We start from the raw sequence: 24761 nt of genomic DNA on the forward strand, positions 1-24761 counted from the left end.
AAAATTGTAGGGACTGGTAGCCCGATGTGCCTTTTGTAGGTCTCAATATATGTGCTCCAGTGGATTTTGAGAAATTAACGTTTAAAAAAAGATATATATCTGTAACAGCGGACCGGTTAGCGCTCTGGTTCGCGGACTTTTCGCGCAACGGAGCTTTGTGAAGCGAAGCTGATTGGTTCTCCGGCGTCTGTCAACATTCCAAACAGTCCGTAGCGGCCGCCATCTTGTCTCTCGGTAGGATCGAGAGACAAGAGGAGGTCAAAACAAAGGGGGAAATAACTATAAGGGGGCATAGTAGATCCTCGCTGACCCCCTAGGTTTGATGTGGAGGTTTTAAAAGGGCCCCGCGGGGAAAAAAAAAATAATAAAAATAATAATTGAACGGCTGAATGGATTTGCACGAAACTTGGCAAAATATTAGGGACTGGTAGCCCGATGTGCCTTTGCTAGGTCTCAATATATGTGCTCCAGTGGATTTTGAGAAATTAACGTTCAAAAAAAGATATATATCTGTAACAGCGCTCCGCTTCGCGTAACGGAGGTTTGCGAAGCTGATTGGTCATTCTGTCACTGGGCTATAGTTGGGCTACATCTGGCTGATATTTGGGCTACATTTGTTTTTTTGTGTGTCTGGCGGCCATCTTTGGGCTACATTGGGCTACATTGGGCTTCATTGGGCTACATTCGGCTAATTAGCAAATAGCTCATCGCAAACTAGGAATGGTAAAGAATCGCTATTTATTCCTTAAAGTTCGCTATTTAGGAAATGCAAATAACTTTGATGATACATATGGCGGTTCATCTCTAACAAGATAAGAAGCATAGGGATACATTTATGATGACTGGCGCATCACCAGGGATGTGTTAGTCATTCTGTGCCGCTGTTCCGTCACCTATGGTGTGCTGCATTTACAATGCGGCGCATCACGGGGCAAAAACAGCACAGATGCGTGATGTATCTGTGCCGTAAAGGTGGCGCATTGCTGGAGTTGTATCGCAAGTGTGATGAAGGTCCAGCAAGGGTCGGGGGTGCCCCTGTCGCAGGGTTTCTGTTCTCACACAGAACTGTGGACAGAGGATTGGAACCTCGGCGAATTAGGGTGTCCCAAAACTCACGTTAGTAATCAAAAACTATTTAGCAAGCTAGGTACAGTGTCACATTGGATATAACAAACTCTCAATGTTTAGACAATCCAGAATATGAACTTATAGTACCTCAGGATACGTGGAACTCATGAACAGTCGGTCGTTATATATTTCTTAGAAACCAGAACATGGAGTTAAGAAGAACACATGTGTATTTGAAATGTTTATTTACTAATGCCGTCTTCTCAGGCGTAGTACCTTAGATAATAAAAGTACACATATTATCAGTAGCAAAATTACCAGCATAGTTACTAGTACATAAAAAGTGAATGGTGATAGTATGTTAACATGCTGTAAATGAATAAGAGTTAGCAACACTTATAAGCAGCCGCGGGCCGTGGAGGGAGTTACGGTGAGGCAGGGAGGCGGGGAGGGGGAGAAGCAGGGTGGAGAATACAAGTACACATATTATCAGTAGCAAAATTACCAGCATAGTTACTAGTACATAAAAAGCGAATGGTGACAGTATGTTAACATGCTGTAAATGAATAAGAGTTAGCAACACTTATAAGCAGCCGCGGGCCGTGGAGGGAGTTACGGTGGGGCAGGGAGGCGGGGAGGGGGAGGGGCAAGGTAGAGAGGGCTCCACCCTGCTTCTCCCCCTCCCCGCCTCCCTGCCTCACCGTAACTCCCTCCACGGCCCGCGGCTGCTTATATCTCACCCTCCCTAATACACATATTATATTATTTGCTAAGAAGGTCTCTTTGTGTTGGTTTAGGGCGTGCCCATACTTTAGTGTCTTAGATTTGAAGGAATCACATCAGCATACACCAGCTCTCTCTTCATGTGAACCGCATCAACTGTTGTGTATGTGTGTTCGGCAAAGCAATATAAAACCCGCCTCATGCCCAGAATTGGCAGAAGTTGCACTTATGTTATGAGTATGAAGTCGTGGAGATCAGACCTCATAACAATTCTGTACCGTGTTGTTCTTGAAACTTTAGCACTCGCTGTACAGATATAGTTTAACAAGTAAAGCAGATAGTAGACCAATAACATATTATTCTCATGTAAACCACGATGAACTACTAGGTGGAAAGCTAAAGCAACAACTAAATGTCGTGTGCAGAAGTTGCAAAAAAGGAAAAATGGCGTTTAAACCGGTAATGAGCCCATGCTAACTTAACACGGTGTAAAGATATCCAGGACCTAGATGACACCTCCTCATGATCCGGAAACGAACTGAATAAGATAATAGAAGTGCCATCTCATGAGAGCAGATTGCAAGTTTATATGTGGACGGTCCGCAAGGTAAAGCATTAAAAACTAGGAAAATTCAATGCTAAAGAAAAATAAAACAGCCAAGTACTTTATCGAGTCTTAAGCCAATAGGCAAGGTAAATAATAAAAACTTGACAATTAAGTCAATGAATTGTCAATGAAATGCTAGTACTCAGCATATGAAACATGAAAAAGGTCTATGACATAACTGTGTATGCAAAATAAGCTGCAACAGCCTCCAACAGGAAGTCACCGTCTTCATCCGAAAACAGTTCAGCCATCCAATTTAAAAGCGGAAAAGAACATACGTGCTCTCCCAGCACCGGATCCTCTATCACCATCAGAGGACAGCTCGGTGGGTTTTCAAGAAAGCTGTGTTCCAAGAAAGACTGTGCTGCCGCCAGTAAATTCCAGGGACCAAGTAGTCCATGCATCAATGCCACAGCCATAATCCTTTCGCCAGGACAAATCAACTCGTGAGTAATGATAGGAGTCATCAGCTGATTAAAGTCGACGTCAGGAGAAACCGGTCTGCAGAGACACAAATCAATGGCCCAATCGAAATCACAGGTCAGGCAGTGAAATACAGGCTGGACACAGGTGAAGTAGGAGAACCGAAAAGATAATCCATATGCCGTGCTTAATATCGCCAACGGCATTGTGCCATAATATTCTAGCATGCGATTGCGGAACAGTGTCAGCAGCTGCAGGGTCGGAGGTTGCATAGGAGGGACATCCATATTTAAAAATGTAAAAAAGCACAAGAGCGTCCGCTGGTAATGCAAGTAAAAATGCAATCCACGAACCAGAGTGGAGAAAATGGAATGAAAGGGAGCAGGGATGACTCCAAAGATTTTCTCAAATGAAGTCACGAGACCACTGGTAACAACTTTAAAAAAGTGTGCCAGGGATTTTGTGGAGGATGCGTTAAAGATAGTCGGAAACATGTTGCTGAAATTGAAAGGCAAACCTGTGTACGGGTGTTCGCTATGTGAAGTACGAAAGTTTCACGGGCCGAACTCAAGGCCACCTCTCTCTGAGACAAAAGAGCTCTTATTCTTGTCATGCCGTTGAAACGTGTCCCAAGGTTGGTATTTGTGGCCAGATTGAAAACTCCCTATGTTCATGTGTGGGAGGAAATAGAACATTTCTGCAGCAAATAACCCGTTCACTTACTGTTACGATAAAAGGAATACTTTTAATTAACTCAGAACAATCTTCATTATTGAGCATCAAATAACTACCATTTTCCAACAACTTGAACGTGGGGATGATAGCAGGAACTGGCGTGCCTTGCATCACGCAAGCCATATTTGGTCGGTGTTTGTTGCATGAATCGTGTAACTGTATGTGCCTACACATTAGTGAATGATCTGGCGTCTCAGTGCATTCCTCTCCATTCAGATAAACTTCTTGATCATCTTTGAAACATCTGTATGTGTATGGAAGCGACCAGACCTCATGAACAAAAGCACTACCTAAAGGTTCATAAAGACCTATTGGTATATATTTCATACAATTTGAAAACTTATATAAAGCAAAAGGCAGCGTTATTAAACCGTCGATAAGGCATGTTGCCAAAAAACCCGCAATCCTCTGCTGATGATGTCACTGAGCATGTCATGAATGATGTAATATGTGACATCATCAGTAGTGGATTATGGGTAATAGTATCTCTAGTTTACTCCCCTATAGCTGTCTTTCTTTTAACATAAGTGTGTGTTTCCTTCCCTTATACTTACTGTTTTTGGTTCGCTTCCAGTTCGCGTACCAGCGAGCGAACTAGGAAGCGAACTAAGAGAAATAGAGGTTGGCACAGTTCCAAATATTGTACCAATTTTTTAATAACGGGGAGGTAGTTCTGAAAAGAACTTTTTTTTTTATTTTTCTGAACATTTTTTTACTGTAAGGTTCCCGATTCGCGAAGCGGGAACGAAGAAAAAAAAATATTTAAAAAAATAATTATTCATAAACATATAAAATATATTTTTGGATTTAAAGAAGAATAAATTTTACAGCTACAGATATTAGCTGTTAAAAAACCAATGAAATTCACTGAAAAAACCATAGGTTATAGACCATATATAGTTAGGAATTAGCATTTACAAAACCTTGAAAATTCACTGAAAAAACCATAGGTTATAGACCATATATAGTTAGGAATTAGCATTTACTAAACCTTATTTTACTCACACAAAACCATTGAAATTCCATATATAGTTAGTTGCACTAACTATATATCGCGCACCCGCAATCCACTGCTGATGATGTCACATATTACATCATTCATGACATGGTCAGTGACATCACTGATGACATCACTGATGACATCTCAAATGACATCACTGATGACATCACTGATGACATCTCATTTGACATCAATGACCACATCACTGATGATATCATTCATGTGACAATACAATGCATCTCCTCACATTTTAATATAACCTCTGTTTCACCCAGTGTTAAAAAGAGAGTATAATTTTTGAAACCATTGACACACCAATACTAGTTACTACATACGCACTCACTGATTGCTACGTCTACACACACCTTCACTCATTCACCCATACAATCATTCATACATACAATCACTCATCTTTACAACACTATCATATGCACTCATACACCTATACAGACACTCACAGTCTGCCACGCATCCATGGAGTTACTCACACACCTAGTCAGTCCTGTAAAGAATCAATGACACTTCCATTTTCTTGTCTATACAGTTAAACATAGAGCACCTTACATTTTCAAACATATACTAACACATACTTACCTTCTTATACAATCATTGATACAAGTACAGATTGATCTGCACAGAGTCACACACCTCCCAGCTAGCCACACACACACTCAGTCTCCCATACAAATACTTGGGCAATCAATCAATAACCCATATAGTTACTCATATAGCTACTGATCAACACATGCAGCAGTTTACAGAACAACAGACATAATGATGCACAAATTAAGACAGTTTAGTCACTAACCCATGCAGTCAGTGAGACACATTTAATCACTCACTCATACAGTCAGTCATGCACCTACTAAATCCTTCGTCCAGACACTTACACATCCACTCATTCTTCAATATGTAAGACATATTTAAACTTTATAGAAACAAAAAATCACTGGATGTTGTTATCAGTGATGTCATTTGAGATGTCATCAGTGATGTCATCAGTGATGTCACTGACCATGTCATGAATGATGTAATATGTGACATCATCAGCAGTGGATTGCGGGTGCGCGATATATAGTTAGTGCAACTAACTATATATGGAATTTCAATGGTTTTGTGTGAGTAAAATAAGGTTTAGTAAATGCTAATTCCTAACTATATATGGTCTATAACCTATGGTTTTTTCAGTGAATTTTCAAGGTTTTGTAAATGCTAATTCCTAACTATATATGGTCTATAACCTATGGTTTTTTCAGTGAATATATATATATATATTACCTACTGGCGATAGCCAGTAGGTATATATAGTTAGGATTTTTTTCCTATGGGATTTTTGAAAATTCTATGTCGAATAACTTTGGCGTTTGAGGACAGAATTGGCTGAAATTGTCAGGAAAATGGAACATTTTGTTTCTGAGCAGCCCCTGAAAATTTGGGGGGGTTTCGTCAAGGGGGGGCCGAGAAAAAAGGGGGGTCCCAAAACGTGTTTTTCCCATGCAATTTTCTATAGGGCGGTTGGCCTCACTTTTAGCCTGAACGGCTGAATGGATTTACACCAAACTTGGCAAAATTGTAGGGACTGGTAGCCCGATGTGCCTTTGCTATGTCTCAAGATATAGGCTCCAGTGGTTTTTACGAAAATTAACTTTGAAAAATATATATTGGGCTACATTGGGCTATATATATGTTGGAGCCCAAATGTAGCCCAATGTAGCCCAATGTAGCCCAAAGATGGCCACCAGAGACAAAAAAAAACAAATGTAGCCCAAATATCAGCCAGATGTAGCCCAACTATAGCCCAATGACAGAATGTCCCAGAGTGTTCTAAAGAACAACTAGAGTGCTAACAGTCCTACTTATTACAAAGGTATGGCACACCTGAAGCCATCTTGATTGGAATAAAGTGGTAACTCTTAAAACATATAATTTAAAAAGGAACAAAATGAGGGGGTTCATTTTGCCATAGAAAGTATGATTAGCGAATATATGACGAAATCCCGCATACCATCAGTCCGCAAAAAATCCCGCATGTACTATTAGGCCGCAAATTAAAATAACGAAAACTTTTAGAACGACAATGCCTTTAGCATACACTAAACAACTAAACTACCCTAAACCCTAAAACACTACCCCCAGCATGACCCTACACTACACAAACAGTACAACACTACCCTAAACCCTAAAACACTACCCCCAGCATGACCCTACACTACACAAACACTACAACACTACCCTCAACCCTAAAACACTACCCCCAGCATGACCCTACACTACGCAAACACTACAACACTACCCAAAACCCTAAAACACTACACCCCAGCATGACCCTACACTACGCAAACACTACAACACTACCCTAAACCCTAAAACACTACCCCCAGCATGACCCTACACTACACAAACACTACAACACAACCCTAAACCCTAAAACACTACCCCCAGCATGACCCTACACTACGCAAACACTACAACACAACCCTAAACCCTAAAACACTACCCCCAGCATGACCCTACACTACGCAAACACTACAACACTACCCAAAACCCTAAAACACTACACCCCAGCATGACCCTACACTACGCAAACACTACAACACTACCCTAAACCCTAAAACACTACCCCCAGCATGACCCTACACTACGCAAACACTACAACACTACCCAAAACCCTAAAACACTACACCCCAGCATGACCCTACACTGCGCAAACACTACAACACTACCCTAAACCCTAAAACACTACCCCCAGCATGACCCTACACTACGCAAACACTACAACACTACCCTAAACCCTAAAACACTACCCCCAGCATGACCCTACACTACGCAAACACTACAACACTACCCTAAACCCTAAAACACTACCCCCAGCATGACCCTACACTACGCAAACACTACAACACTACCCTAAACCCTAAAACACTACCCCCAGCATGACCCTACACTACGCAAACACTACAACACTACCCTAAACCCTAAAACACTACCCCCAGCATGACCCTACACTACGCAAACACTACAACACTACCCAAAACCCTAAAACACTACCCCAGCATGACCCTACACTACGCAAACACTACAACACTACCCAAAACCCTAAAACACTACCCCCCAGCATGACCCTACACTACGCAAACACTACAACACTACCCAAAACCCTAAAACACTACACCCCAGCCTGACCCTACACTACGCAAACACTACAACACTACCCAAAACCCTAAAACACTACACCCCAGCATGACCCTACACTACGCAAACACTACAACACTACCCAAAACCCTAAAACACTACACCCCAGCATGACCCTACACTACGCAAACACTGCAACACTACCCAAAACCCTAAAACACTACCCCCAGAATGACCCTACACTACGCAAACACTACAACACTACCCTAAACCCTAAAATACTACACCCCAGCGTGACCCTACACTACAACACTACCCAAAACCCTAAAACACTACCCCCAGCGTGACCCTACACTACGCAAACACTACAACACTATCCTAAACCCTAAAACACTACGCCCAGCGTGACCCTACACTACGCAAACACTACAACACTACCCTAAACCCTAAAACACTAGCCCCAGCATGACCCTACACTACGCAAACACTACAACACAACCCTAAACCCTAAAACACTACCCCCAGCATGACCCTACACTACGCAAACATTACAACACTACCCTAAACCCTAAAACACTACCCCCAGCATGACCCTACACTACGCAAACACTACAACACAACCCTAAACCCTAAAACACTACCCCCAGCATGACCCTACACTACGCAAACACTACAACACTACCCTAAACCCTAAAACACTACACCCCAGCATGACCCTACACTACGCAAACACTACAACACTACCCTAAACCCTAAAACACTACCCCCAGCATGACCCTACACTACGCAAACACTACAACACTACCCTAAACCCTAAAACACTACCCCCAGCATGACCCTACACTACGCAAACACTACAACACTACCCAAAACCCTAAAACACTACACCCCAGCATGACCCTACACTACGCAAACACTACAACACTACCCTAAACCCTAAAACACTACCCCCAGCATGACCCTACACTACGCAAACACTACAACACTACCCTAAACCCTATAACACTACCCCCAGCATGACCCTACACTACGCAAACACTACAACACTACCCTAAACCCTAAAACACAACCCCCAGCATGACCCTACACTACGCAAACACTACAACACTACCCTAAACCCTAAAACACTACCCCCAGCATGACCCTACACTACGCAAACACTACAACACTACCAAAAACACTAAAACACTACCCCCAGCATGACCCTACACTACGCAAACACTACAACACTACCCAAAACCCTAAAACACTACCCCCAGCATGACCCTACACTACGCAAACACTACAACACTACCCTAAACCCTAAAACACTACCCCCAGCATGACCCTACACTACGCAAACACTACAACACTACCCTAAACCCTAAAACACTACCCCCAGCATGACCCTACACTACGCAAACACTACAACACTACCCAAAACCCTAAAACACTACACCCCAGCATGACCCTACACTACGCAAACACTACAACACTACCCTAAACCCTAAAACACTACCCCCAGCATGACCCTACACTATGCAAACACTACAACACTACCCTAAACCCTAAAACACTACCCCCAGCATGACCCTACACTACGCAAACACTACAACACTACCCTAAACCCTAAAACACAACCCCCAGCATGACCCTACACTACGCAAACACTACAACACTACCCTAAACCCTAAAACACTACCCCCAGCATGACCCTACACTACGCAAACACTACAACACTACCCTAAACCCTAAAACACTACACCCCAGCATGACCCTACACTACGCAAACACTACAACACTACCCTAAACCCTAAAACACTACCCCCAGCATGACCCTACACTACGCAAACACTACAACACTACCCTAAACCCTAAAACACTACACCCAGCATGACCCTACACTACGCAAACACTACAACACTACCCTAAACCCTAAAACACTACCCCCCAGCATGACCCTACACTACGCAAACACTACAACACTACCCTAAACCCTAAAACACTACCCCCAGCATGACCCTACACTACGCAAACACTACAACACTACCCAAAACCCTAAAACACTACCCCCAGCATGACCCTACACCACGCAAACACTACAACACTACCCTACACCCTAAAACACTACCCCCAGCATGACCCTACACTACGCAAACACTACAACACTACCCTAAACCCTAAAACACTAGCCCCAGCATGACCCTACACTACGCAAACACTACAACACAACCCTAAACCCTAAAACACTACCCCCAGCATGACCCTACACTAAACAACCACCACAACTCTACACTACACTAACACAACACTACACTACACAACACTACACTACACAATCACTAACCCACGAAAAAATTAACACAAACCCACTTACCTCTCTCGTCATCGTGGTTTTCACAACGCAAATGCATTTACCATACATGCCTTTAAAACGTAATTCTTTGTAAAGGCTTGCGCGATAAATGCACATGCGTTTTGAAAAAATGCGGGATAATGGTATGCGAGGTCAATGACCTTGCGGGATAATGGTATGCGGACTGAAAGTCTGCGGGATAAAAAATGCGGGGAAATGGCTGCAAACCATGATTAGCAGCAGACTTCCCTGGTGAGCACTAGCTTTACTACAGTGATCTAATGAGCAACTAGAGTGCTAACATTCAGAATTTATGGCAAATGTGTGACACATCTGAATGCCTTCTTGATAGAACCAAAGTAAACAAGCATTGAAAATGCAATAGATCTCGCCCTCGTTTAAGTTAAAGCCATTCTGTTTGTAATGAGGTGGCTTTTTAGCTTTGATTTTATTAGTGTTTTTAAAACTTTCATGTAAATAACATGCATATGTATGCATATATGTATATGTATGCATGCATTTATATTTATATAGATATGCAGATTATATATGTTTATATATGTATATTACCTACTGGCGATAGCCAGTGGGTATATATAGTTAGGATTTTTTCTCTATGGGATTTCTGAAAATTCTATGTCTAATAACTTTGGCGTTTGTGGACAAAATTGGCTGAAATTTTCAGGAAAATGGCACATTTTGTTTTTGAGCAGCCCCTGAAAATTTGGGGGGGTTTCGTCTAGGGGGGGCCGAGAAAAAAGGGGGGTCCCAAAACGCGTTTTTCACATTCATTTTTCCATAGGGCGGTTGGACTCACTTTTAGCTCGAACGGCTGAATAGATTTACATGAAACTTGGCAAAATTGTAGATATGGTTTGCCCGACGTGCCTTTGCTATGTCTCAATATATGTGCTCCAGTGGATTTTGAGAAATTAACGTTTAAAAAAATATATATATCTGTGACAGCGCTCCGGTTAGCGCCCCGGTTCGCGTACCTGACGCGTAACGCAACTTCGCGAAGCGAAGCTGATTGGCTCTCCGGTGTCTGTCAACATTCTAAACAGTCCGGAGCGGCCGCCATCTTGTCTCTCGGTAGGATCGAGAGACAAGATGTGGTGAAAAACGAAGGGGGAAATGAAGGAAAGGGGGCAAGGTAGACCCCTCCTGACCCCCTAGGATTGATGAGGGGGATATTAAAGTGCCCCGCGGGGCAAAAAATAAAAAATATATATTTTTTTTGCGATTTTACGCCGTAGAGGCGCGTCCCGGTACGCGAACCGGGCAGCTCACCGGGCAGCTAACCGGGCAGCTAACCGGCAGCGTAGCTGTTAACATTGTAAACAGTCCGGAGCGGCCGCCATCTTGTCTCTCGGTAGGTTCGAGAGACAAGATGTGGTGAAAAAAGAAGGGGGAAATGAAGGAAAGGGGGCAAGGTAAACCCCTCCTGACCCCCTAGGATTGATGAGGGGGATATTAAAGTCCCCTGCGATTTTTCGCGGTAGAGGCGCTTCCCGGTACGCGAACCGGGCAGCTAACCGGCAGCGTAACGGGAGTCCGCCATCTTGTGTTTTTGGAGCGTCCGGTTCGCGTACCGGGTAGCGTCCCGGTAAGCGTAACAAGGGGAAAACCAAGAGAAACAGTAAAAAAAAAATGAAGGGAATAGATTTCCAGCAAACTTGGCAAAATTGTAGGGACTGTTTGTTTGATGTGCCTTTGCAAGGCCTCAAGATATGTGCACGTGTGGATTTTGTCTAATTAAGGTTAAAAAAAATATATATCTGTAAGCGTGCTCCGGCACGCTTACGTTATGGGTTTTGTTTGCGCTGCAGAGCCGATACGTCACGGTTATGCGATGCGTCATGAGGCGTCTCACGTGGCTACGTGATACGTCATGTAATAAAGAATATATTTTACAGCTATAGATATTAGCTTTTAAAAAACCAATGAAATTCACTGAAAAAACCATAGGTTATAGACCATATATAGTTAGGAATTTGCATTTACAAAACCTTGAAAATTCACTGAAAAAACCATAGGTTAGAGACCATATATAGTTAGCTGGACATTTTATTGACATAAAACCAATGAAATTCCATATATAGTTAGTTGCACTAACTATATATCGCGCACCCGCAATCCACTGCTGATGATGTCACATATTACATCATTCATGACATGGTCAGTGACATCACTGATGACATCACTGATGACATCTCAAATGACATCATTGATGACATCACTGATGACATCTCAAATGACATCACTGATGACATCATGACACACCAATACCAGTTACTACATACGCACTCACTGATTCCTACGTCTACACACACATTCACTCATTCACCCATACAGTCACTCATACATACAGTCACTCATTATTACAACATTATCATATGCACTCATACACCTATGCAGACACTCACACACTGCCACTCATCCATGGAGTTACTCACACACCTAGTCAGTCCTGTAAAGAATCAATCACACTTCCATTTCCTCATCTATACAGTTAAACACAGAACACCATACTTCAGTGACATCACTGATGACATCACTGATGATATCTCAAATGACATCACTGATGACATCTCAAATGACATCACTGATGACATCATGACACACCAATACCAGTTACTACATACGCACTCACTGATTCCTACGTCTACACACACATTCACTCATTCACCCATACAATCACTCATACATACAGTCACTCATTATTACAACACTATCATATGCACTCATACACCTAGTCAGTCCTGTGAAGAATCAATCACACTTCGATTTCCTCATCTATACAGTTAAACACAGAACACCATACTTTTTCACACATATACTAACACATACTTACTCTCTTATACAATCACTGATACAAGTACACATTGATATGCACAGAGTCACACACCTCCCAGTCAGCCACACACACACTCAGCCTTCCATACATCCACTCATTCTTCAATATGTAAAACATATTTAAACTTTACAAAAACACACACACACTAGATGATGTCATCAGTGATGTCATTTGGGATGTCATCAGTGATGTCATCAGTGATGTCATTTGAGATGTCATCAGTGATGTCATCAGTGATGTCACTGACCATGTCATGAATGATGTAATATGTGACATCATCAGCAGTGGATTGTGGGTGCGCGATATATAGTTAGTGCAACTAACTATATATGGAATTTCATTGGTTTTATGTCAATATAATGTCCAGCTAACTATATATGGTCTCTAACCTATGGTTTTTTCAGTGAATATATATATATATATAATGTATATATATATATATATATATATATATATATATATATATATATATATATATATATATATATATATATATATATATATATATATATATATATATATATGTTAGACTACCTTTTTTTCCAAGCCATAGCTAATGTCTACAGTAGGACCTAATCATTGCCGAAAACAAGAGCTGGTTAAATGGCCCACAGCATTCTTACCTGTTCCTAATTCAGTGTTTCTCCAGCATGCTCAGAGAAACAATGCCAATCTTTGTTATGTCGCTATTTTTTCCAGGAGCAGCTAGGTAGTGGCAGGAATCACTAGAGTGCCAAGTGTGCATTCTTGATGCACTGTGTCATGGGATAGATGCTCTTTCTGGAATGCTTGAAACTTCACCTCTCATTGTTACCTTGTATAGTATTTCTCATTATTTTTATATGTGCAATAAACACACACATCTATAATATAAGGTGTAAACCAAAATGTATGAATTCTCTCTCAATCTTCCTAGGACCACTGCATTTCTCTAAATATCATAAGATATGAATACATGACCAATTATCCCAGTTGGGTTTGGTTACTTAGTTGAGTAATTAATTCATTTTAGGGGCCTGTGTTCAACCTCATGATCACAAGCTCAAATCCTGGCAGGACCACTCAGCCTTTCATCCTTCTGAGATCGATAAAATGAGTACCATTGAGTTCAGCAAAAAAAATGCATCTGTTATTCAGCACCAAGATACCCTTAGGCGAACATGCGCTTTACAAATACACGTTATGTTATTTGCAGCCGCAAACTAAAGACCTTCTCTTGACGCTTCCTAACCCCATGTCTACATAAGCCACTAAACTCATTTTGTAAGTTGAAACATCTTTTCTGACTCACAAAATGGTTTTCATACATACCTAATAACTATTTTGCAGTCTCAAACCTATAATTTTTGTGAATTCCATATTCAGCAATATCAAAATAGCTTTGTACATCAGACCCTATGCTTTTTCCTCCTTCCTTTAATTTATAAAGGATTTCTGGCAAATCTTTCATGTATGTAAATTTTTCTACACGCACTTGTAAATCCATCTCAGAGGCTGTGAATTTGTCAATGCAAATTGTAGTTTGCCTTGATGTTTGGAAATGGACAGACACAGGTATATATAAATGTCCCTCTTACTTCTTCCAATGCTGGGAATGATTGGAAAATTACTCTAGCCAAGTGCTGGAATAACTCCCATTCCAGGATGTCAAGTGGGTGAAACTCATCCAGAGTTTATGGGGGACTAGGGAAAGGTTTTCTCCATAGGAGAAAATGTTCTCCCTGTGGAATCAAAGTGGATTTGCACAAGAAGCTCCTGTTCCCTCTCTGCAGAGATCTTTGCAAAGTAGAACAACCAAAAATCATTAAGCACACACAATTTTACAAATGTAAAAGTTCATTGATGTCATGTGTCCAATCGTTATTGCTCTACAGCCCACTGCCAACATGTGTTTCAGCATTAGGGCGTCTTGCCCCACGACATCATCAGGGCTAGAAAAAACAAATCCTCCATTTAACACAGACCAAATAAATGTCATTAATGTGAATATTATCACCCTGTGACATGATACATATGTCCACATTATACCAGATGTGTGTAATTTTGTGGAACCCCATGCATAGACAAAATTCCTACAAAATTAATACACAAATTCTAGTCTTAGGTTGAAGGCTGCTGCAGTTCGGTTCGCACTACAAAGTACATACAAGAACATATCAAGCCTGGTGTGGGTCTCAAATATGCTACACCATATTCCACTCCATAGTAAAATTAGGCCAGGCATGCAAACAATCAAGTAATGCCTTCAAAAAAGCACATGTATTGTCCAATGTGTCACATGCCATTTGACCCCATCCAAATTAATCCAGTGTGAACTAATCAATAAGTCCCAATTCAAATGAACTAATGTGCACCGTATACCTTATTCTTGTTGCACATTATGGGGTCGATTCCGATCCGGTAAAAAACGCTCCGATTAGCTGTACGGAGCCTTTTTCCCACACGAATCGTACACCTACAACGTCCCCGTATGAACTAGCAAGTACGATCCTAACCCAAAGCGCCACTCCGTCCGACTCGTACTAAACACCTTACGACTCTAATCTCCGTACGATTCTCCCTCGGAACCCGCTGTACGCGACATTTGTACGGTTCGCGGCGACTTTTTCCGAACCGGCAAGTACGATTCACGTTGGGTACACACCGTACGCCGCGATCTTGGGGTGTACGCACCGTACCCCATGTACGCTGGGTGTACGGTGCGTACCCCATGTCCGCTGGGTGTACGGTGGTATCCCCCATGATCACAGGGGTACGGTGCATACCCCAGCGATCATGGAGGGGTACGCACCGTACGGTGTGTATGTGAATGTGCGCTTTTCCGTACAAATCGCCCTTACCTGACGTGGACCGTACAAATCGCGTCCTGATACCCCGGTCTGGATCGTACTCGTTGAGTCGTACGGTGTGTGTACGAGTCGTTTAGAAACGGCTCCAGATGCGAATCGTACGGACGAGAATTTTACCGGATCGGAATCGACCCCTATATGTAAAAAAAAAAAGTAGAGCAAATTAATTCCGAAACCAAATCTACCGATCACCTGCTTACCGCCACTTTGTGTAAAAACGGCTCATACCTCATAAATGAAAGCAGTGTCATGAGTTCAGTTCAGCGAAATATCAGGTAGCTTGAGTATTAGTCAAACAAATGGCTATAAAGAAGCAGAATTAGTACTAACTGACACTCAGTCAGCATCCCATCAGCCAACCGTATCCACTGAATAATTGGTGAAAAATTGAACATCACCATTAGTATTCATAGAAGAAATGTCTTAAAGTCAACACTAGGTCAGTGTCTCGTCTGCTGACAATCGAATCTCATGACCACCACTTCCATCATCATTAGTATTATTGGAAGCAATTTCTTAAATTTGACACTAAGGGGCCGATTATGATGGCGGACGGACCTGAGTCCGTCTGCCAACATAGAGTAGGAGGGACCGTCTGCAGGGGCTGCGGCGGTCCCTCCATGCAGATTAGGATGTGACCGCCAGGGTGGCGGTCACATCCTCAATCTTTAACATTGCGGCGGGTGCAGCTTCAAGCTGCACCCGACGCAATGTTAGAAATACATGCACGGCATTTACGTGCACAAAGCAGCAGGCACCGCGCGGTGCCTGCCGCTTTGTCCATGCAAATGCAGGGGGGTACCATAGGTTCCCCCCCATGTGCACCCCCCACCCCCCCTTCACCGAGGGGGCCCGCAACGGGCCCCCGAAGGCAATGTCCATATGCTTTTCCACGGCGGAAAAGCCGCCGTGGAAAAGCATATGATTTCAGCCATCCTAATATGGCTGGCGGTGTCTGATAGACACCGCCAGCGGTATAAAAGGGGGTGGTGATGGACGGAGCATCTGAATCAATCAAAGACTCACACCCAGTCAAAAGATCTGGGTTTAATCCATCACCGTTCTTTAGCCCACTCTGCCACCCCAGTTCAGACATGGCTATATGCAAATCAGTCTGATCCTGTGCATCATGGGAACAGTCCAGCCCGAACTGCCAAGCCATGTCTTCCCTGGACCGGAAACAAGCTTCCGAGGACTGGTTTCTGGCATTCCAGCCGTCTTCAGCCCGGCTTGCTTGAATCCAGTGGCAAAGTGAGCAAGGGACTCACGTCTGAGCATACCCTGCCACACTTATGGCGGCCAAAAGCGGTATAAAAGGGGGTGGTGGACACCGCCAGCCATGTTAGAGCTTTTCCGCCACGGTCGGAAGGCGACCGCGGTGGAAAAGCTGCGGACGGATTTTGAGACCCACCGCCATCCTAATTTGGCGGTGGGTCTTTTGTGTCTCCACAGCGGTTTTCCCGCATCCTCCGGGCCGGCGGTGGCTTCCGCCAGCCCAGAGGATGCGGGAAAACCGCGATCCTAATCGTGCCCTTAGTAAGTGACTCGTCTGCTGACCATCCAACCATCACTAAAAGACTCATTACGATGTCGGGCGGAAGGCGATCCGACAGTTTGTTGATGGCAGTCCACCCGGCATCTGTCGGACTGCCATATTAGGATACAGGCGGTCCAACCGATGCCTGCAGGGGGGATACACTTTGCCTCCGACAGGCTCAAGAAGCCCATTGGGTGGATCATAATATCCAAAATAGAGGCAGTGCCTACTCAGGCACCGCTGTGAGGATTAAAAAAACACCTTTCTGACAGCCTTTTCATGTTGGTTCATCCGCCATGAAAAGGCTGGCGGAAGGGGTCTTTTGGGATCCTTAGCAGGGCCCCTGGGCACTCCGCTATGGGCCATGGGGTGCACCTGGGGTGCCCCCCAAACATCCATGCATCGTGTGGCAGGCACCGCATGGTGCCTGCCACACGGTGCATTGATGTTTCAAAAGTGTCTTTTTCCTATTGCTATTGCTATTACGGCCCACAGCACAAGCTGCAATAGGAAAAATACACTTTCCAACCACTGTGAAGGTAGTTGCATCCAAATAATGGTAGCAGGACTGCAGATTCCTTGTCAGGCTGTCCTGTTTCCGCTGCGATGCTGGTCGGGAGCTTGTACGACCGGCATTGTATTGAGGCCCTAAGTTGGTAAACTTTCAAATTGGACCACCCAAAATTATAAAACCAGTATGATCACATTTATTCCTAATATTACATTGATGGAGAAGCAATTATGCATCTGTAATGTAGCTCAAGATCCCCTTTTAATCCTCTCTCGACTGTTCGCTATTTCATAATCCATGTGGCTTTTTGCTGACGTAAGTTCAATTCTCTATTCCCACCTTAGGGGTCCCTGGCCACATGATCAATATAAAAAAACATTGGAAACCCCTGTGTTGCCCCTGTGGCTCACACTCCATGGGATGAACGGCTATAGGGTATTTTATATCACCTGATTTCAATGCCCTCATGTGTTTCCCCAGATCTCTAATCATGCTACCAACATGTATGCAATTGCACTTGCATATAAGTATGTACACAAGAAACTTAGTGCCACATGTTTTATTTGTGTGGATCACAAATTCATCAGCATCTCCATTGATAAAACAATGGATGTGTCCAGAGTCCATCTGCATATCCCACATTGGCAACATTCATAGACTCCCAGAGTATGTTGTGCCAGCCAACTCATGTGTTAGGGTTGTTTAGAGTAACGGGGCTCAAGATGGTTTTTAGGGACCTAAATGCCAAATGTTTCCGTAGACATTTGCAAAATCTATGTTACTGTAGTTAGTAATCAGGCATACCTTCTTTGATTTAGCCATATTCTGTTTGTTAACACCAAATGTACTTTCGAGTTCACTATCAAAATCCTGTTTCTGGCTGAGCGAACTGTATGTATATTGTAGCCTATCTGGCAAATTTGTCTTCCGTGTCTTGGAGACATTCCTGAAATTCTTGCTCGTCACTACAATTGTGTCTGACCCACAACATTTCCCCAAAACATATAGCATTTATCTGGCATGCGAGATGTGAACTAGTAGCATGCTGAGTCGGGTGGCACGAGTTGCAGGAGGCAGGCTTGTGAAATACCTTACTGTTAATCATGTTGTTCATAATAGATAGCTCAACACCAAGAAAGAGATTTTCTGGCCCCACACACATATCCGGGCATACACCAGATTTGCTGTTCGCTAATATTGACAGACCCAGAAGCAAGCACCCACTTGCTAGCCTATCTAGGGAACAGGTGGCGAAAACAATGTTAGAAGTTAAGTCAGGCTCTCTGCTCGAACCCTTTCTTCATTTCATTTTCTCTTGCCTAATCTCATCTTGAGCCGCCATTTTACAATAATTTTTAATTCTTCATTGATGAATGATGTGTACCCAGACTCCTGGAAGCAAGCATTAATTCCCACCTCGGTCAAAAAGGTAGGACTTGAGATATCTATCCTATCTATCTATCCTCCTAGTTAATTGTTTCTGTACATGTCCAAAGTCCTTGAAAGACTTGTCAACAGCCAACTGACAGCTCCCCTGGATCAACAATATACTAGACCCTTTCCAGATGGGATTCAGAGCCAAGAACATCATAGAATGTAGCCTGCTTGCTGTTCTTGACAACATTAGATTAGAAGCATAGCAGGGCAAATCTGTTGTCCTGATTCTACTTGATCTTTCCGTGGCATTTGATACCATCTTGCACAGACAAATTATCAAAAAACTTCATGAGATAGGGTTTCATTCTACAGCCCTACAATGGTTTGGATCTTTCTTGTGTTACAAGGGTCATGATTTTGTTTAGACTTAACTCCATCAAATATATCGATTGTCTCAATTGCTAAATGGTTGAATATAAATGCTTCATTTTTTGTGTTTTATTATGTGGAGAATAGATTAACCTCTTGAACAGGAGAAAACAATTCCATTAAGCTATATTGTTGGGGGTTGATGAGTTACTTGAGCAATTACAATTTTGTAAACATTTCCATTTGACTTGTCATTCTTTTCAAATGTTTTACCCAGGCTAACTGATGTTGTTTTTTTCTTTGCAGGTTTGCAAGATAATCCTTGGGCCTGTGACTGCAGTTTATATGAAATGGTGCATTTCTTAACTTTCCAGTCTCCTTTGGTAGCACTTATAGAGTCGCGCCTAAAATGCTTCACCCCGCGAAGTCTCTCTGGAGTTCTCTTCAGCCAAGTGGAATTGAGAAGATGTCAGAGTCCCGTGGTACACACGGCAGTTGACAAGCTGAAGACTATGCTAGGGAGCACGGTACTGCTGCGATGCGGAACCACCGGTGTTCCCATTCCAGAGCTCAGCTGGCGAAGGGCAGATGGATATCAACTCAATGGGACAGGTGAGCCCAAAAAGCAGATGTGAAATATCAACAGCATCAACAAATATTGCTAATTACATTAAATGAGTTGGTGCCCAAATATTGCAGTTAGAATATAGCCCAACATAAAACCATGTCCTAAATAACATTTGACAAAATAGCACCCATTGGAATTAATAATAGAAAATCTATGGGACTTTTTAAAAACAATATTTAGGACACGACCTTTACGTGCCCCTTTACTATTATGCGATGTTCTAAAACACCACCTATTAAAGCACAAGTAGCTATTTGAGAGGTAAACAAATGTTTTCCAACTGTTGTGTACACCATTTACTATTTAAATCTCAAAAGGCATTTGGTTGCAGAATTACTAATATTGCATGCAATGCTGTGCAGCAACCAAAGTTGCAGCATGGAGTTGTGTGACAATGAGCAGGCTAGTGCCATAGCTACTATGATAGCGCACTGTGCCTCTCTTTACAATCAGTGGCACACTTTCAGGCTACCTAGTGCCTAGGATACACCATTGCACCACAGTGCCAATATGTGTTTTTGATGTCTAGCATTTTGGTTTTGTCTAACTTTGTATGGCTGCTGTACAGTGCAGCATACATGCAAATTTTGAAAATATTTTGGAAAAATATGCTTCTCCTTCGTAGTGCTTGCCTCAGGGAGGCATTTTTTTACACTTAGCCCTTCCTACAAATGGGAGTAGATTCTACTTAGTTTCAAAAACTTTTATGGTAGCATTTGACCGCCCATGTATCATTGATGGAATGCTCCATTGACACAAAAGAATGTAAAGCAGCGCAAAAAAAGTGCATCAAGAGTTTGATCTAGTTTGCATCAATGTTTGTGATTTGACTGGTGCAAAGCTTTGACAAATCTCCCTCTTAGTAGCATGCAGTGTCTTGCCATAGGCAAGAAGCAGTTCTTACATTTATGGAAATACATTTAGTAAACATTAATAACACAAATAATCCTTAGGGTTTTTCTTAACAGACAAGTAAGTCAAAACTTCTCGATGAAGGAGAAGGAGTTCGGAAATGCAGAAGAAACTTTGAAGACTTGTGGCCTGATCACAAGTTTAGGTGTTATTTATCACACGTGATAAGGATTCTGAGGGGTACATTATGTATTGTGTGCTAAAAATAGCATCTATCACAAGTTTGTGGGGAATAACGAAGATTTTGGTGTTTTATGCATCAAAATCCACATGATATGGTAAATACTGTAAAATTTCCCTTGAAATTTAATTGCTGCTGAGGTACTTGACTCTCTGATAATTATTGGATGCATTAAATACAGCCAAACTCATAATTCCAATCCATGCATAAACAGGGGTTTACACGCTGGTTGAAATTTACCCGACCACTCGTAATAAGGCCCCTTAAGCCCATATTTGCATTGTGAGTTATAGAAAACTATAAATAATAATGTCGTCATATAAAATATTAATAAGGATATTTATTCGCAATTAATTTCGCAAGTGAAATATGCAAAGACAACGTTTTTTGGGAAAAAGAAAGAGTGTCTTGGAAAGGTTTGTGTAGAATAAAACGTACAAACCAGATTGGATGGTGTACGGACTTCTTGTTCTTGAAGGGTAGGTGTTAGTCACCATCTTTGAGCTTGACTGATATGCCTCGAGAATGATAGGTGAGAGAACCCAGATAATTATTGAAAGAAAAACAATAGAAACCTATTAAAGTTAAAAATCAGAAACAAATATGGTGCAAATAGACATTGTATAAAAGTTCAAATGGAGACAGACATTCCTCAGTGCAGCAATGGAAACAGTATACAAACACAGTATTCTTGCATTAACTCCCACACATATTTTCCTAAAAGTCTATGCAGAGATTTTTGGAGATCTGACCAAAAGTGTTTTGTACGGATAGGAGAGTTAAACACCACAGACTTGGTTGCAGAAATCACCAACATCCATATTAAGCTCCATTTTGAAAGGCCATACTCGAAACTGGAGGAAATTACAGCCCTCGATCCCAGGGACATTTGATTTAGACCGGTGCAATACATTTCTCCTTCCACCTAGTCATTCATAACTAGGGCTCTTTGCTTCTGAGAAATAGAATTGGTTTGCCCCTTTTCATATTTGTGGCTAGTACACCGTGTTGTGAAGGTGACAGGTGTGGCAACTTCATAATACGAATGTGTACGTAATGTATACTTATAAAGGATCTAACTTTCTTCGCTTTAGTTTGTGCCCGAAGGCCACAGACCTTCCATTTAGCTCTTTTATTTTACTGACTAACCATCAATGTTCATATTAGTTGTATAATTAAATTATATTGCCATGGCCATAAAACTGTAGATGCCACCATTTGGGATGCAATATGAATCATAACTGTAAGTACAGAAGTACTTCCCTTGATGATACATGGATCACTGACATAATATCGACTACAAAAATATAGGCATTTAAAATATCGACTACAAAAAATCGAAGTCCTATCTACAAACAGGTAAGTACAAAAATATTGAATCAAAAATATCGTTTAAAAATATGTACTTTGTAAAAATATCGAATTTATTAAAATTAATGTAAAATTAAAAAATATTAAAAATAAATAACTAAAATATACTTAAAAATACTTAAATAACCTTAAAATTATTAAATAATTAATTTGAGTTATAAAAAAAAGAATAAAATTTTTTTGTTAAAACATATATATATATTAACATATTATTATTAAAAAATTATACAATATTATTACCGTAGCATAGCAAGAGTGTTAAAATTACTATTCCCACTCGAATGAGTGCAACAGTAGGGAAAGCGTTGGATAGCGTAGCGGTAAAAATTACTATTCCGACTCCAAAGAGTGCAACAGTAGGAAAAGCATTGGATAGTGTAGGGGTTAAAATTACTATTCCCACTCCAAAGAGTGCAACAGTAGGGGAAGCGTTGGATAGTGTGGTAAATAAATAATGAATTACCGGTACTATTTTTGAATACATTAATAAAACAGATAGCTCAATAAATAAGAGGCAAGATCCGATGTATCTGAGTCGAACGGGCTTTATTCAGGCACAAGGGAAGGGACAGGATCGGAACAGCCTGAAATAGAATGGCACGAGTGGCAGCTGCAACGTTTCATCAACAGTACATGATATATATAGTAAAACATCACAATTACATTACATACAGTAGGCGTAACTAGTGACAAACGTAAGATAAGAACACATGGGCGTGAAAAGAAGGCGTGCACAGGGCGTGCACGTAGACATGTGATGAAAACGTCACAGAAGTGTCATAAAGTGGGTGGATACATAGAGGGGGCTACCTGAGCAGCTGGAACCTTTAACCTAGTGGTGCACGCAAACGGGCCATGACGTGTTACCGGGGAGAACTGGGGGCTATGACTTCTGCACTAGAAGAGGAGACGAAAGTCTGCGATGTCAGGACGACATGTACCTATAGCATATCTGGTATCTGGTGTTTTGGAGTACATGTTGATAGAATCTAAAAGTTATCAGGGCAAAGGCTACTGGACACTAAGACTGGTGCATGCATATATTCTACATGTATCGCGTGTGCTATGAATCTTCTATGGATATTAATACGGTAATTCACTTGCATGGAGACAGAAAGACTAGACCATAGCTGAAGCTGTTTATGTGGTTCAGTAGCTTAGGAATGTGAAGACGGAGAGCTGAACTGATAACTAGAGGCATAACATATTCTTGGCAGACAGGCAGGCAGAGCCAGGCCGGGCACCGCGCTGCGCGGCAGGAAGTAAGTGAAGGGTCAGGGATGCAGGTGGGGGCTGCATCGCTCCTCGGAGTGGGTTCAGGAGACCTGGAGCTTGAATCTGGTGCTCAGGCCCTTTTGAGGCCTAGAAACGGGGACAATTCAATGAATTAACGTGCATAATGTAAAACGTGGGCAACATAAGCCTAATACTCGTTGCTTTCACGAGAGCTGGAGACTGGCATACTAACGTTGGACACAACTATAATTGCGTCTTTAATCGATCATAGGTGAACATATGCATATCGATCATGTACATATTACATAGGATGTGGAACACGTAGGCACACATGACAAGGCAAAATTCAATTTTCCTCAGGTAAAAATTACTATTCCCACTCCAGAGAGTGCAACAGTAGGGAAAGTAAATACTTCATATATTAATTAAAAAAATATAAATTAATATCTATAAAAAATTAATTAAAAGTAATTACCAATTTAATATAATATAATAGTTAAACAATTAAAATTACAAATTAAAATTAATTATTACAATTAGTTACCTATTAATACAACATAATTACAAATTAACAATTAATTAAATAACAATTAAAAATAATTAACAATTAATTCAAATTAAATACAATTAAATAAATTGAAATATTTAATTAATTATAAATAAATTACTTCCCACCCTATGCCCCAACAAACCCACAACCCGCTACAGAAAATAAATTAGTCAAATTACCATAATTAGCAATTAATCAATTAAATAAAATTAATTGGCAATTAAAATGTAATTAATTACCCATAAAAAAGTAATTATCAATTAATTCTTTAATTTTTTTTTTTTTTACATATTTAATTAATTATAAATAAATTACTTCCCACCCAATTCCCCTATAAACCCACAACCTGCTAAAGAAAAT

The 24761-nt window shown here is 41.5% G+C and overlaps 1 protein-coding gene across 1 annotated transcript in view; it reads left to right on the plus strand.

Annotated features, from left to right (window-relative positions):
- The window catches only part of LRIT1 (leucine rich repeat, Ig-like and transmembrane domains 1), a 136597-nt gene that overhangs the window by 102412 nt on the left and 9424 nt on the right, over window positions 1-24761 (plus strand). Inside the window, exon 3 of the mRNA XM_078641123.1 lies at window positions 19830-20135. Coding sequence (XP_078497249.1) covers window positions 19830-20135 — 306 coding nt within the window. The remainder of the gene's footprint in view (window positions 1-19829; window positions 20136-24761) is intronic.

The sequence above is a fragment of the Lissotriton helveticus genome, chromosome 5_1, assembly GCF_964261635.1.
Source record: "Lissotriton helveticus chromosome 5_1, aLisHel1.1, whole genome shotgun sequence".
In the NCBI taxonomy this organism is placed as follows: Eukaryota; Metazoa; Chordata; class Amphibia; order Caudata; family Salamandridae; genus Lissotriton; species Lissotriton helveticus.